The 16,608-nt window shown below is 45.0% G+C and overlaps 1 protein-coding gene across 1 annotated transcript in view; it reads left to right on the forward strand.

Annotated features, from left to right (window-relative positions):
• The window catches only part of gfra4a (GDNF family receptor alpha 4a), a 125,269-nt gene that overhangs the window by 86,079 nt on the left and 22,582 nt on the right, over nucleotides 1-16,608 (forward strand). The window contains exons 2-3 of the mRNA XM_070978466.1: nucleotides 6,492-6,773; nucleotides 8,303-8,383. Of these exons, the coding sequence (XP_070834567.1) occupies nucleotides 6,492-6,773; nucleotides 8,303-8,383 (363 nt within the window). The remainder of the gene's footprint in view (nucleotides 1-6,491; nucleotides 6,774-8,302; nucleotides 8,384-16,608) is intronic.

The raw sequence follows: 16,608 nt of genomic DNA on the forward strand, positions 1-16,608 counted from the left end.
TTATCTCGCACAACAGAAATGTGCCTGCACAAATCATGATCTCGACTTCAGAAGAGTAAAATCATTTTCTCGCCGGCAAAACGAGTTTTCGAAATTGTAAAAATAGTTTTTCATCAAGCTTTCAGGTCTCGCAAACATGCCCACACACACTTCCAATTCCAAGAAGACAAAGAAAAAGGGCCAAATTGCGGCGGCGTGGTTGTTCTGGAACAGCCGTGGAATGATATTGACTTTCTTGGGGATGGATTAGTCGCTGAGGAATCCGGGAGGGAAATTAGTATTCTGCATCACGGGCAGAGTGGTCTCTTGGTTCCCCTCTAAATTTCATCATGTTTTGGTGAATCAATGATACAGAGCAGAAGGACCCTATCACAGCAGATTCTGAGGGCAAATTGTTGTCCGAATAAATCCCGCAAACTAAATTTATCCAAAGATGTCTAAATAGTTTTTCGCTACTTTGAGCCGGTGTGCATGAATGGATTCACACAAACGCATTTGTTGCCTCACTTTGACGTGTGTGTTTGTGTTCATGGGAAGATTATTGCCTTTTTGTTTTTGTTTTTTTGCTCCGCTGGCAAGATGGAGAGGGCTTTATTAGAAGCTGTGGAAACAGAGACAGCGTAGCAGAAGAAGCCCCAGCAGACACAGTGAGTCATCTCGGTTACGACGCGTTCAGGGAGGCACAGTTGGCTAATAAGGAACTACAATATACAGTTACAAAGGCGCGGTCCCTCGGTAGCACTGTCAAAGATTTGCTAAACAATCCAAGAGCCCGTTATCGCTAATAGGACTCATCACACTGTCTGTAGCAAGTCGCTCAGCCATACAGCAGCTGATGAAGAGAAGGATCCAGGGAGGAAAACATAGATACGAAGATTTGCTGCAGACAACGGCATGCACAGCTCTCAGATCTTAGCTCAGGCTGTGTTTTGAACTCGGAGCTGAAAGTTTAAAGTTGCTGCAGAGACGCTGACTTCGACTGCTGAATGCTGCGTTGACTTTGGCCGTCTAAGTTCTTCCACGACCTTCTTTTGTGCATTTTCAGGTCGAGTTTATTTGTTTAGCTCAGCATCGCATTCAACTTTCAAAGGGAAAATCCAAATATTCAATGTACAGTAATATTGAATGGAGAAAAGCAGAGAGTGGAGTCAGTCAATGTTGTAATTACTTCAATCAATTATCGAAGTCAGGTACATTCCTGGCCACTTTATTAGGCACACCTATACAATGTAATGCAATCCAGTACAGCAGCTCTGCCACATATTCGACCTTAACAAAGGCCGGTTTCACAGATGCCGTGTGGGTGAGGCAGGTAAAAACATTAGAAACACATCTCAGTATAATGCAGGCCAGCTCAACACCACTGCAAACCACAGCCTCAATTAAAAGCATATGTTCCCTCTGACAGTGTCAATCAAATGAGCTGCTGTGATGGATTACAGGTGTACCTAATAAAGTGGCCGCTGAGTGGTCAGGCTTTCTAGGAGGAAAATAAAAGTCAAAAACCTCACAGAAATAGAACAAAAGGAAATAAAAAGTGAAAAACTTAAATTAAGTAACCCCCCCGATTCCCTTTTTAGGGACGTTTGTTTTGTGGGATGTTGACTCACGGATAAAGCTGAGTCACGCTTACTGTACACAAACACATAAGTCATTTTGTCATTGTCATCAGCGTCTCTGTCCTCGTCCCAGTTTCAGCACCATCGTTCGCTTATCGACACTTAAATCTCATCGAGCTTCCTCTCTGTTACAAACGCGGCGCCGCCTGTGGAGCAGCTCGCCCAGAGTTTAAAGGAAGCGTTCCCTCGTTTGGCTGATAGCTGGCGGCTGATGGCAGTGACTGATGCCCGGTGGCTGCAGAGGAGTCTGGGGTTTAGGTGGGAGGCAGAGAGACGTGATGAGCCGCCCAATGAGGCTCGGAGGGCTCGGGGGCCCTCGCCACTCCCACGCCTGCTCCCTTTGAGTGGAGAGCTGAGCGGCGACGGAAAGAGGAGGAGGAGAAAAGTGTTTATTCTGTGTTTGTGGTGAGGTCTTCTTCATCTCACCCTGTTGTCTAACGAGCTAAATGTTAGCAGGTAAAGCTGTAAAACAGCGTATTTATATGTTCGCAGGATTGTGCTTTAAGTTAAAGCCACCATGATGTCAAACGCTGGTTTGTCAGCTACCAAGTTTGGCATTTTGGCCGTCGCCATCTTGGTTTTTTGGAGCCAGAAGTGACCACCGCTGAGAGGGTTGAGCTGAGGAGGATAAGCATTTAGAACCCGGGGACACGCTGTGGTAGCGAGTAGCCACGTGCTAAAGCTTCCTATGCTCTGATGGGACCATAACTTACACGCCGTGTTGAAGAACACTTGAAAGTAGCGACTGGGACCATAAACTGTTTAATGGTGTCATAAATTAAGTGAGAAGGAGGGTTATTTCTCCTTTAGCAGCCAGTGGAGTCGCCCCCTGCTGGCCAGTACAAAGAATGCACTTTACAGTTACACATCTTTGCTTATTTGGACAGTCGCGCACTTCGTCTCCGATTCGTCTTGTGTGTGTTCAGGGGTGTTTTCGGGGTTTCCAGTTCCCTTGAAGAAGATTCTTGAACTTCAAAATCCACTTCTTGAACCGTGGCAGGTGTGTTTGTGTGCGAGCGACGGATGAAGGGGAAAAAAAGCTGAGAAGAGAGATAAGTGGAAAGGATGAGGCGAGCAGAGAGGAAATCAGGGAGAAACAGAAACAAAGAGGAGAAGAGTAAAAAAAAAAGCAGAGAGGGAGATTATTTACCTCAGTGGGGTAAACAGCGATGGAACGAATCTGAATGACAAGCCAGCTGATTTCTCCTAATTGGTTTTGACTGCGGCTCTTTGAACTGCCGGCGTGCCGCGGCTCTGTTTCCAGGCAAACCGCTATCTCCGCCAATCTGGAGCGCCGCTTAATGTCTCAGACGAATATCAAACCTCTCCACACTGGATTAGCTGCAATTTTATAAGATTTGCCGTGTTGCTGCTCACTAGGGTTTTTTTTTTTTTTCCTCTCTCTCTTTTTGCCTTGAAGCTTATGGAAGTCAAACCTGGCTTTAAGGTTCCTCTGCGCTCCACCTTCCACATCAGAACACCCACACGCACCACCCACACACCCGCTCCCACCCACGGCTCCACATGCTTGCATAAGAGAAGCAGAAGAACTCACTTTAGACACGTTCAAATATTGTTTCCCTTAAACCAAATGCGGAGAAAGCACCACGGGGTGAGATAATATCATGTATTTTCAATGCAAATGTGCATTTGAAGAGTTTTCTCAGAGTGAGTGAAGTATCTTGGCATAACACCGATTCCTCCGCTTTTTTTCAAGGTACCACCACTCGATCCAAGAAAGCTTGTGAGTGGAGCTGATTTGCATCGAAAACGAATGACATTATCTCACCCCGCGGTTTCTCTCCCTTTCCTTTACATAAAGCGATTCGGATTTTAAGACTCTATAGTGGAATAAATGACTTGTTGAGGGGGATTTTATATTTCTTTTTGGCACACTAAGTGCCGCCTGTCAAGACCTCAGCGAAGATGAGTTCTTCACTTGAGTGACAGATGCTTTCTCTCCACAGGCTCCACAAACATCCCAAACCCATAGCAACAAGCGCCTTGCCTCCCTGTCTGTCTAGACTTTTATTGACAGCTTACCGCGAGATTAGCCGAGTCCTCGGAAAGGTTGAGGAGTCTCCTGCTGGGCGCGTGGCGTTTAGCGCCTTTTCTCCACAGCTCCGGCAGGCCTCAGATACGCTCAACCCTTTTCTGCTTTATCTGATCATCTCTGGAGTCGCGTCACCCGCCGAGAGTTTCTCCGAGTCGCAGTTTGAACAAACAAAACACGGCGAATTCTCACAGCCGCATCAGTCTGCCGGGGGAAAATTAGCGAGCTTCCGCGTTTGTTCGGATCCTGCTTTCACTTCTTATCGCATGATTGAGCCGTGATCGAATCACATTTGATGTTCTGAACCAACTCGCTGCACAGAAACCTCACTGCAGTGACACAGAAATGCTTTTGGATGTGATTTCTTAGACTCTGTCACGCACTTGATAACCGAATCTTACCTCTTGTTTAACTCATCGCTGTCACTGCAGATTGTTTAAATGCTTTCAGTAGTGACTTTTGGTGCTCTTAATGCAGCTGCAACCTCTTAACATACAGTTTTCCAGCCTGTCTGACAGTGTTTCATACACGTCCTCTCTCAGCTTGTCCAGCATTTTATCGAAGCTGTTTGATGTTTACACTGGGTGAAATATTCAAACCCAGGAGTCCATGTTATGAAGGCTGCAGTATTCCCTCAAATGGAAATATTGTACACGTCTCTGTAGCTGTGCATCGTTTTATACGCGTCTCACCATAATTCAGCCTGACATATTTGCTGTTTGGAAACTTTGGGGTTTCCTCTCGAGTAGAAAGTAAAGTTGTGCGTGTTTGATTAAAGTTTGGCTGCGCAGTATGACTGAACTGGCTGACCCACCATGAAGTTTGGGAGCTTTTTAGCCAAGCTAGCAGCGAGGCTGAGAGGGAGGCTTCGTCGGCGGGTCAGCGGTCGATCCACCGCTTTCGTCCAGATTGAAATATTTCAGCAACTTTTTGGTGGATTGCCATGAAATGTGGCTCATATATCCGTGGTACCAGACAATGAATCCTAATGATTTTTGTGATCCTCGACCTTTACCCTCTAGCAGGTTGTGGTTTTGAGTGAAATGTCTCAACAGCAATTGGATTCACCGCCATGAAATGTGCTTCAGACGTTGAGGATAAATTGCGATAACTTTGACTTTTCATATGATTTCACATAATTTGTCAAATACTTTGTTTTGTGACCTGTGAAACTAAAGACATTCCCATCAGCCTCAGGTGTAATTAGCAAATGCTAGCATGCTAACAGAATAAGATAAGATGGTAAACATTGTACAGGCTAAGTATGTTAGCATTGTGAGCATGCTATCCTCCTCCTTTTTAAAAGTGAAAGAGCTCTGAGACAGCTCGGAGACGACAAGCATTTCCTGTCCTCAGGGGAATAAAAGCTGCATGTCTTTAGTACCACATGAAGCAAGACAACAGTCCCCTCCCCCCATATGATGCGGCACCTGTCTGGGCCAATCTGCAGCAAAGAAGGCGCTTTGCTTTGACTGGAGCTGAAACACTTCGCTGTAATTTTCAACATGTCGGGATGTATTGTGAGATGCATCTAACCCCCCAGTTTCATCAAAATCCAGTCAGTGGTGTCAGATGTATTCTGTGTGACATCTGGATGAATCCATGAATAAAACAGCACCCCCTCAGGGCTCGTCAATGTAATTTTAAAATGCTGGAATACAGTAGCATCGTTGGCCCAGTTTGATTGCTGGGTGTAGAAATGTAATTCAATTATTAAATTCAATTTACACTGTTTTAGCAGTGATTCGCTGGATCATAAAGTCTCACATTCACTCCCCAGTTTGCTTTTTAAAGGAGCAATCCGCCGATTTTACATATCAGTGTCAGGGTGTTTGCTGAGGAGTAAAACTCAGACAGCTGTTTCATGTCTTCTTTGGGTCTGAAAGGCCTCATCAAGTCTGACAAAATGACCCTAATGAGGTCATAGTGATGTCATCAGTGCTACCTCATTACCAGGAAACGTCTGACAAAGGATGCAAATGAGCAGCAGCACACGTTAACCAAAACCCTAATCTCTCTGTTGTATGATGCATTTTAGTCAAATGTACTGCATCGATCTCTTTAAGGGGGAAAAAACACTTCAATCTTTATCAGCAAGAGATTTGTACCATTAAATATTAACAGCAACAAAGCTGGAAGATTAATCCCCGTTCTCTCCATCCGTCCTGCTGCCCTGCTGATGGATTCATTCGCAGCTCTGTTCTGATGTTGCCACGTTAAGTCTTATATAATTTGTCCTTTTGAGAAAAATATCCATGTTTTTCGCAGCTGTGCTTCTTGAAGATATGTGTCACTTTATCTGTTCAGATTTCTTTAACAATTATAAGCCATTAGCCGCGCCTTGAGGGAGTAACTTCACTCAGCGGCTTGTAATTATTAGAATTATTTATGTTTATTTTAATCAAAAATGTGTTATTTCCCATAACACTTCTTCAGAGAAATTCCAGGTCTTTTGAATCGTTTAGTGCTTAGAAAATCCCTGTGAAGTGAAAATCAACACATTCTTAGCAGGATAGATTAGCTGTTTGTACAAGCTTCCATTAGTCTGTCTCAAATGTGGCTAATCATGGTTTCTGATCATATGTTTTCATCAGTTTCCGCTGTGTCGTTGCGTCTGGCCTGTTCTTTAACGCGCAGCCTGAGAGTTTGCTTTATTTGGGGTTTATTGTACTGGATAACACTCAATGAATGATGTTATTTATACATCCAAAGAGGCTCTGAAGCTTCACTGTGTACACAAAACCAGCCTCCTGCTCAGAGCTCCTCACGGGGGACCGCAACACAGCGTTAACCTGTCCTCTGTCCGTCTTGTCCTGCAGGAGTCCCGCGCATGGCCCTGTCTGTGGGCGGGAGGGACTGCCTGCGTGCCGGAGACACCTGCTCCAGCGACGACACCTGCAGCCCGCGACTGCGCACCCTCAGGCAGTGCGTGGCGGGGGACGGCAGCGTGAAGCTGGGGCCCGGGGCGCGAAACCAGTGTGAGAACGCCATGACGGCGCTGCTGTCCACTCCTCTGCACGGCTGCCAATGTAAACGAGGCATGAAGAAGGAGAAGAACTGCCTGAGCATCTACTGGAGTCTGCATCAGTCTGTGCTGCACGGTAAGACGCACAGGATCTGATGGGTCGGCTCCCAGGAGGTGGGCAGGAGCATGTACAGTATTTTGTTGGAATTATCGAGCGTGTGCCGCCCATTACACATGAATTAGACTTCCGCCTCCAGACAGCTCAACGGTAAATTCCAGGCTTGAATGAAAAGAGTGATTATTGTGTCAAAAATAGTTAAAACTGAGGCTCTGATTCCTTTTGTTCCACCCACACGCATTGTGTTTGATCACTTTTGTGCTTATTTCAAACGCTTTGCGCTACCGTTGGCACTTCCTGTGCTGCATCCCATTATTTGTGCTGCATTTCCATTCAAATGGAGGCACTTTGCATAAACATTCATTTTCAAAACAACTGCAGCAGCACAACAAGGAGGATATCCCGCAAGTCAAGTGCAGATGTGTGCAGATATGACTCGGAGATAACGCGCTAATAAAACCAACAGTGAAGCTCAGTTTCATCCATCAGCCATCATCGTTTCCAGGCTGGAGAGGCTCACGAGCTGCTGCATGCACACGCAGGCTAGACTGCATTATGTAAACCTTTCATTGAAAGTGTGTGAATCAGCTGAAGCAAACGTGCCGTTAAGGTGGGTTATGTTAACTTCTGGACTGTTTAGTAGAATTAATCAGCCATCTAACCACCTGTCAGGTCCTTTTGGTGGGCTGAGGCAGCTGCTCCTCCACCGTAAACACTGATTTGGTGATTTGCATCTACGTTTAAAATGGGTTCAATTTGGCGAAAGAATAAAACATTTCTATTGTTTCAGCCGTGCAGACACAGCCTGCTGCACATTACCGCATTACTAAAGTGGTCTTGCAACGTTTGTTTGCTGAAGTTACCCAAACATCTAAAAACTGATGCTTGACTCACAAATCTTTAAATTATGCTTTGCACAGTGCACTTATATTTTAACTCCAGAGCGTTCAGCTGGTTGTCGCAGCGTTTATTAGCTCACGCATGCTGCAGCTGGACAGAGGTGACGCGGCCTCTTCAGCGACCTCACGCTGCTTCCTGAACCCGCATATAAAAGCAGACTCTGCCAGAACCTCTTGAGAACCCAAAAGGCAGCTAATTGGTTTTCCACCTCGCGTGACCTGCTTCTGTTTCTGTGTTTGTAGTTAATTTCCTTTCAGAGTTTAACTTCTTTTCAATTAAGTTAAGGAGAGATTAACAAGCGGGGAACTGCCCCGATGTCTCAGACCCCGCAGAATCCCCCAGAGTGGACCAAAAGTCATCGACACTGATTGGCTGATTTTTGGGGGAATTAGCACCAGTTAAGAACAATGCAAATAGTGCAAGCAGCCTTTTATTTAGACATTTCTTACTGTATGTTTTCAGGGCGACATGCTGCCATTTGTTGCTTTGGTAAAGCTCATTTCCATATCACTGGTCGGCCTCTTGTCAGCTAATCCTCAGTGCACCGAGACTTAGCCTGCAACTGTTCTGATATATACTAAGTGTTTGTGTCAGGGTTTTGGGTTGTCATGACGACGGAAACTGACCTGTGTCCTCTGCGTTGGCAGGACTCAGCCTGGTGGAGAGCTACCCGTACGAACCGGAGGAGAGAGGCTCCGACTACGTTCGCCTGGCCTCCATCGCTGCAGGTGACTGGGCGAGCTGCCACCGCCACGAGTGTTTGTCTGCAGGGGGAAGGGAGGAAAAAATGGTTTAGATAATCAAAAGCATCTATTTTTCACAAAACATCCGAGCGGGTCCCAGCCATGTGTCAAAGAGATCAAATCGAGATGTTGTTCTGCGTCATTTTGACGGGTGGATGTGCAGCTTGGTTTGAAAAGTGTTTGATGAGTAACAACCCACACTTTACTTCTGTCTTGCCTCTGAGCCTGTGGGCAAGCCGCAGGGCTGGTGTGTGCTGCTGTTAGCCCCTGAGGCACAGATTAATTACCTATTTACTTTAATTCAGCTGGAAGCAGCAAAACTGGGGGTGTGGATGGGGTGGGGGGAGAACAGAAAGAAAGAAATAAGTCAGAGGCGAGAGGGAGAAAGAGAAGTGAGGAAAAAAGAAAATGGAAGACAGACAGAGCTGGTTTGTTTACTCAAACAACACTATTTTTTTCTTTGTCGGAGGTTCGGGAAAGAGACGGGCTGCACACAAATGAGGAGCTCCATTTTTTTCAGCGGAGAGGACACGAAGTCAAGTGTTTTGTTTTCTCCGACGGCAATTATACTCTGGATTAGTGAAGCTGAGATGGAGAGTCTGTGAAACATAAATAACGACTTAAATGAAGTGATTAGTATGGAAGGCATTCACGCATGCCATACAGTGTAATGATAAACGTCCCACACGCACACAAAAAAGTGGATAATGATGACTCAATGGGAGGACAACGCTTATTTTAAACATTTAAATACAGTGTGGTTATATGGAGGAAGCAGCTGAGGCGGCATTTGAGAGGATGAACTGAAGTGGCCAAAACTTCATGAGTGGTTCGTTTAAAAAATGGCACTTTCACTATAAACATGTCGTATAAGGATATAAGATAGAAATACTGGAGACGCTAATTCTTTGCCGGTGGAATCGTCTGTAGCTTCGTGCTGCTGGGTGATCAATTGCACATGTTTGTGTTTCCCTTTCCATGAGAAATAGATTTAGATCTGTCTGTGATATGTGCTGTTATCTCCATATATAATACGGAGCTGCTGAGAGCCTCACTCTGCTTATTTTTTCAGGACTAGATAAGCAGCGATGTTTATTACGGCCACCCTGGGATCACTGGCGTCCTCGTCATATTAAAGTAGCACTGAGTGGTTTCGTATGTTGGCAGTGTTGCAGCCCTGCTTGTGGACTGGAACAAAAACAGGAGACAAAGTCAGTTTATTTACAACAAACTAATCAAACCAAACAGGAACAGTCGGGAGGAGGCTGTGAAGTCAGTAGTTTATGAAGAAGGTGAGTGAAAATGTGCTGCGTGGATGCCATAATGTGGCTGTGTGGAGACCTGCCCTGCTCCAGGACTGGTCTGCAGGGGCCACATCGGGCCCAGGCGTGTCCCCTGCTGCTGATTAACCTCTCGATCGCCTGCAGCCCCGGAGACAAAGAGCACAGCAGCAGCAGAGGCTCCTGATGGCAACGAGGGATCAGTGTCAAATACAAATTCATGATTTCAAAGCTGACGTAACGCACGGTGACATCAGCAAACTGCAGGGGCTTTTATTGGACCACAGGGAGACAAAAAGGCATTTAACAGTGTTATGAGACCAGTTCAGGAGACAGTTTGCAGAATGGCCTTATAGGTGAAGTCAGGTTATGTTCAGGTTGTGTAACAGTGACGTGATGCAGCGTCGCAGCGTATGTGCATGTTTAAAAACCTGATTCTCCTTCTGACCAGAAATGTGGGCTTTTCTTCTGTGCGCTCGTCTTTATTCCAGCCTTTCAAACTGCTGGAGAGGCAACGTAAAGAGGCCAGAGGCTGAGTGTCACAAACTGCAGCCAAAAAACTGCAGCATTCAAAACAGAATGTGCTGTTTACACGAATCCTGAATATTGTCCTTTTTGGAATAATAGAGGAAAATTAGTGAATTTAGTGAGTTATATAATTCTTCCACGATCGTTACAGAGATCAGCGCTCTGTTCGACACAGCTTACCAACGGAGTCCACTGAACTTGAACTAAGAGCATGGGAAACGTTCGTTATATTAACCCACAGGACTGTACGGCCGCGAGTGCACACGAGCCAGTTAAAGAATGATTCTGCTCATTACGACGTGGATCTGATTTAACCGTCATTTGGACAATGTTACGCTCACCAGAGTAATTACTGAGATCAGCGGCGTGTAGAAAATGAAGTCTGACAGAGAAGAAGCGCGAGCAGCCAGACAATCAGACACGAGCTGTTGTTTAACCTCCAGGTCTGCTTTCAATAATTTAATATATTGTCATTATGTATTTTGAAAGGTGGCCTGCAGGAGATTGTTTATATCTCAAATACTAAATAATCCTCGATACACATGTGCCTCATGGTCAAGTGCTCAATATCAGTGGCGCCCCATGTGGTCAGTTGTCAAGCTCTTCACCTTAATATCTTGTGAATCTTGAGGTATTAAAGAAAAAATCTTTGTTTTGTTGATTTGTTGGACCTGGAAAGTGTTTCAGAAATTCAAGACACCTCACACATACTATGCTTGGACGACCTCAAAGTCAACAGACGCATGCTGTTTATGGATTGGATGTTTGGATGTCGCCTACTGTTTACCTTCTCTAACTCTGTATGCAGGGCCAAGTACATAGAAACTGCCCTAACGCTTGTATGCATCACCCAGTTGTAGCTAAATTTGGTTACTCTGTACTGATTCATATATCTGTACTTAACCATAGGGGGCGCTACAGTGAAAGTAAGAGCAGCACGCTCCCACATGCAGCCAGAAACATGCTTCTACTTCCAGCTTGCTCGGTATATTCAGTATTTGAGCAGCCTCTGCTTGTAGCAGTCATTTGTATTTTCCTCTGAAAAATCAAATTCTAGTTTTCTTTGGGCTTGTTTTGCATAATTAAGTGAAATCGCAGATTAAGAAAATGGGATAAACTGTTTGTGGGAGACAGTATGTGTAAATGAAAATGCATCTAAAAGCCATAAGAAAAAAAGCTGGAGTTCAGATTTAGTGGACGTCGCCTTTAACGTGCTGGATCAAACGTTTCTGTGACCTCGTACATAAGCTGCTTATTAAGATGACACCGCTCGCTCTCGGCTGCTTTGACTTACAGCAGCACCAGACCTGCACCGTGCAGCCGCCTCGTAAATTTCACTGCAGCGTCTCGGCGGGAGGTCAAAGTTGACATCCACGCCGTGCATCTCGACAAGTCGACCGCCACAACAACAAAGAGGTGATTAATGGATGTTTTCCCGCCCTTATGGCATCTCTCCCTCAAACAGAGTAATGACCCTCTGCAAAGACACGAGCCGGAGCCACAGTTCGTCATATCCTGAGGAGTATTCAAACTTCATCCTTTAATTATTCAGTTAAATCAGTGGCATTAAGGAACACATCAGATGTTCTGCACCAAGAAAGAAGCTCTTTAATGCATCACCGACACCAAGAAGCGGTAGAAACACTTCTTCCTGTCTGGGATTTTCTGCTTCATGCACCCTGGTTGGTTTTTCTCTGGGCCTCTGATGCAACAGGTTGGACACAAGCTTTGTAAAGCAATAAGAAAATCAGCACTTTGAATCGTAAACGATGCAGCGACTGAGGGTAGCGCGCACAGCTTTAATTCGAGGGTGTTTAAATCCAGATTAGGTGAGCAGTGCAGCAGCTGTGGCCCCGTCACTGTCCAGAATTTCAGTTCATTGTTCATCCGACATGAACGTGGCTTCTCTGAAAGTCCGTCTGTGTGGGTTTGAAAAGCGGCTCTGAGGGTTTTGTAGCTCACTGAACTGCAGAAATTGAAATAAAACAACAATCCAATGTCAAAAATTAAAGGTATTCACAGGTGAGAAAAAGTCTGGGGCCTCCTCTGCTGAAGGGCCTCATGAATATGATATTATTTTTCACATTTTTAAAACATTTTCCTTTCTTGTCACATCAGACGAATAATATTCTGTAGTTAAAAAGGAATAAATCTGTCTATGTAAATATGGGGCTGTCCAATTGAATATCTATATTTTTATCACCCGCATTTCACAGTTAATGGACTCTTCCACTTTGACCTTCGAGCTCTGCATGCCGCGTTTGTGCCAAATGGAATTTCACAGCAATTCCGGTGATCCGAGTCTCCATCAGAGACAGCCGGTCGTCACTAATGTGAAGCTTTTTCAGCGTGGATTTGAGAAGGGAGTGAGGAGGAAGGAGGACACCTGCTTTAAGGAAAGTTTGCCTTTGAGCTCTTTCAGCTCAAATCAGAGGACAGAGGGACAGAGAGATGGACTGGTTATACTGGGACAGACAGGCTGAGAGGACGGGTGATAGTCAGAGCTGAGACGTTGAACCGAGAACAGGTAGTGGAGGATTTTGTGGTGCACAACTCGCCACAGACAACAACAACTACAACCACCAGTGCTGCCGAGCACCGCGGCATCTCGTGGGAGAGCAGTGCAGCTCTGCTTGCTTTAATATGAGCGTCTGTGGCTGCAGCTGCTGCAGAGTTCATATTGTTTGTTCATCTCTGTGTTGTTTCCTTTGGCGGTGTTTTATTCTGCTGTTAAAGCGGCAGTTATTTCATTTCTGGAGCCTGATATTGTTTGTGTCCCTAGCTCTTTATTTGTTGTTGGTTATTCGTGTTTGTCTGAGACTCTTTTCTGGTTAATTCTAGTGAGGCTATACAGTGGGCTGTCGTATATTCATAACTGATAATCAAAATCTGTCTGTGGAAATGCAGTTTCAGACTTTATTGTTCCATTTGGACGTCAGTGATGATGCTCCACTAGTGTTGTTGGACTCACATTTAATGCAGCTGTAGCCTCAAGGTGTTCTTTAACGGAACAGTTGCATCATTTTTCACCAGACTGTCAGTAAACTGTGACGTACTTCACGTCCATCAGTGGTTTGGGGCGTGTTTTGGTTCAGTCACTGGAGCTATGGAAGGAGATCGCAAACTTTGAGGTAGTATATTTAGCCGTTGTGTGAAACTGCGTTTCTGGACCATGATATGCATATTGCAGTGTAGGGTTGGGCAAAAATATTGATATGGCAATATATATTGCAATACTTTGTCTTCTGATTCAATATCGATATTCAAATTTTTGAATATATTCAAAATTTGAATATCGATATTTTTTCAATTAATAAATCATATTTCAGACGGGTTGTAAGTCCAGTACGACTTCCGCGGGGTGTCACTGTACCGCTACCTCACTGCAGAGCTCTATTCTTCTTCTTCTTCTTCTTCTTCTTCTTCTTCTTCTTCTTCTTCTTCTTCTTCTCTTTTTTTCCCCCTGGCGGTTGCAGTGAGGAAGTGGAGCCGGAAAAAAACAAGCAAGCATGGCTGGTAACGTTAAACTAGAGACGCCCTCAAAATTTAAGGCAGATGTTTGGAGGTACTTTGGATTCCAAAGGAAAGGAGAAACACACAGTGAGCTGGACAAAGAGTACGCTCTTTGCAAACACTGTTTCGCTCCTATTAGATATTCGGGTAACACAACAAACTTGCGTACTCATTTAGCACGACACCATAACATATTAGCTTAGCTCATGTTGTTCATGCAAATATGTTGTAACTTGCACTTGTATAGTTACAATAAAAAGGCATGGATAATTTGAATTACATTGTTTTGACTCAGTTTGTCGCGTGAATTATCACTATCATCTGATGTACATACAACTCGGATTTTAAGATGCTTAATGCCTTTTACATTTTTCAGTGAACTATGTAGAATATTGCAATATATCGTAAAATATGGATATTGCAATATCATATCGTATCGTGATTCAAGTATCGTGATGCGTATCGTATCGTGAGGTCCTTGGCAATACCCACCCCTATTGCAGAAGTTGTCAAAGTTTCCAGTTCAACAAGGAGCTTTTTAGGATTCAGGGATGAGCGTCAGGCTAACCGCAAACACTCAGTTTAACCATATTAATGCTGCTGATAAGCACACATGAACTGTAGGAGCAGCAGGAACTCTATAGAGCAAAATATTAAACACAGTGCCTCTAACGTTGCAGAGACAGAGATTAATGTCCATGAAAGTGTTGCCCAGGTGCATGCTGGGAGACTTTAGGGCACCACAGAATGTGTGTCTCTGTATATATTCTGTATGGTGGGGAAGTGGATTATAGGAGTGGTTTAAGAAGATGAGTAGAGCTGTCGTCCTTCACAGAGGAGCAAACCTTCCAGAGCCGCGCTCGAGGCCTACAGGTGATGAATATCAGATGCACAAAAGGTAGATTCTTTTTTATGAACAGCGGGAATTTTAGGACCCAGCTGGATGATGACAAGTCAGCATTCAAATTAGCACATGCAACAGAAAATGTCATCACAACTGTTCGTCATGTTCAGAACTATTAAATCAGGTTCCAGGTTGGCAGATACCAAAGTTTCCTTTCAAGCTTATAGTCAGCACTTCAGCCCGAGGCACCGATGTGTCTGAATAACAATGAAGATAATAATCTTTGTTTGTAAAGCACCTTTCATACAGGAATTGTAGCTCAAAGTGCTTTACGAGAAAGAAATCACATGCACCAAGTGAGTGCTTCACATAGAAAAGACAGAATGGACAAGACCAGATGAACGTCAAATAAGAAGGACAAAGCATCACATCACAGCATCAAGTAGTTTGAAATAGATTGCATAGAGTCAGAAAATCAAGTAAAATACATCTTTAAGGAAGTGCAGCATCAGTGCGAGGCAAAGCACAGAAGGTTCAGGCCTGTGTCAGAAAGTCAGAGCTAGTTAAAGGCTGAAGTAAAGAGGTTTGTTTTTAGCTTTCTTTTGAAAAGCAAGCTGCTTCCCTGATATCTATATCTAACAGCAGATGATTGCAGTGATCTCAAAGGCAAATACTAAACGAGAGAGTTAGCGATGTAGCTTGGTCCATTCAGGGTTAAAATCAGTCCTGAATGTTACAGGAGACACAGCAGAGCAGCTAAAACTGGACCGAGCTGCAGAGTTTTCAATGAGCTCAAGTTTTTCTCTGAATGTGTCCAAATACTCCCAGACTGCACGGCAGATTTCACATTTCTGTGATGATGGGCATTACAGAGCCAGGCTGCGACTGCAGAGCAAGAGAGCGCTCGTCCTGCGGTGGGTCTGAGAGGAGCGCTTCAGCCGTGTGGTTGCACCGGGCGGCTCTGAGGTGTAAATGTGTGAAAGGCTTGAATGTGAAGCAGGATGTTCCCGATACGAGCATGCACGCTCAGCAAGTCTCCTCTGAATAAATAATGGCTTAAGAAAACACAATGACAACATGAAAACATATGGGAAGATTCCCTTTCCCACGCATGTGGCCCCTGAATGCAATTTGTCATCCCACTCTGCGGTTTCACCAGGTCCTCCCATCCTCCCCCACCTCCCCCGTCGTCTGCTTAGCAGTTAAGTTGGGAATAACCTATGCTTTGTGATGGGTTGTTAGCTTGCTCTCCAAGGCCATTCATATTTTATATGACAGCTTGGTGAGAGGCGAACTCACCAGGAGACACAACTACAGGCAGTTTACAAACTAATGAGCAGCGCGATCTGCCAGAGGAGCTGAGCGTCATCATGGCCGTATTGACTGGTCGCTCGCTCGGGGAAAAAACACGCATGATGATGGATTGGGAAATAATGTGGCCAAAAAAAGATGCTTATGAAAGGGGCTCTCCACTGCCTCCACAGAGGTGGCTCATTACTGCAGGAGTCAGGAGCAGCACGGGCACCGAGGGAGGCGGACGTGGACAAAGTTGAGGAAGAATGGATGAAGGTGAGGGGAGAGCGAGCTGAACGGAGGAAGGGGAGAGACAGATGGATGAGACGGGGGTGATGGTAGCGCTGCGAGTGACAGGCGCACAGCGAGGGAGGAAGATGGCGAGGGAAGGAGGGAGCCAGGTGAGGGAGGGACGGGCCCAGATGGAGGAAGGGAGTGTTAGAAAGATGGATAGATGGGTGAAGGGGAAGTAGCAGTAATTACAGGCCTTGTTGTGTGGTTGAAGAGATGGAGGAGCTGCTTTTTCAGCACCGCCACTCTGCATTAACCCAGCAGAATGAAATATTCAGCCATTAGGCCTCGGCTGAAACACATCCAGTGCCCGGGCTCATGCAACATTTAAGCGCTATTCATGTTCTATTCATTACAAGGGGGCCTATTACATATAATCATCATTTTGGTTTGGTTTGTACTTCAAGACACACGTACACACTCCTTTTTTATTTCATCTGTAAATGCAGCACTGCATCTGA

This window comes from Chaetodon trifascialis, chromosome 14 (assembly GCF_039877785.1).
Source record: "Chaetodon trifascialis isolate fChaTrf1 chromosome 14, fChaTrf1.hap1, whole genome shotgun sequence".
Lineage (NCBI taxonomy): Eukaryota > Metazoa > Chordata > Actinopteri > Chaetodontiformes > Chaetodontidae > Chaetodon > Chaetodon trifascialis.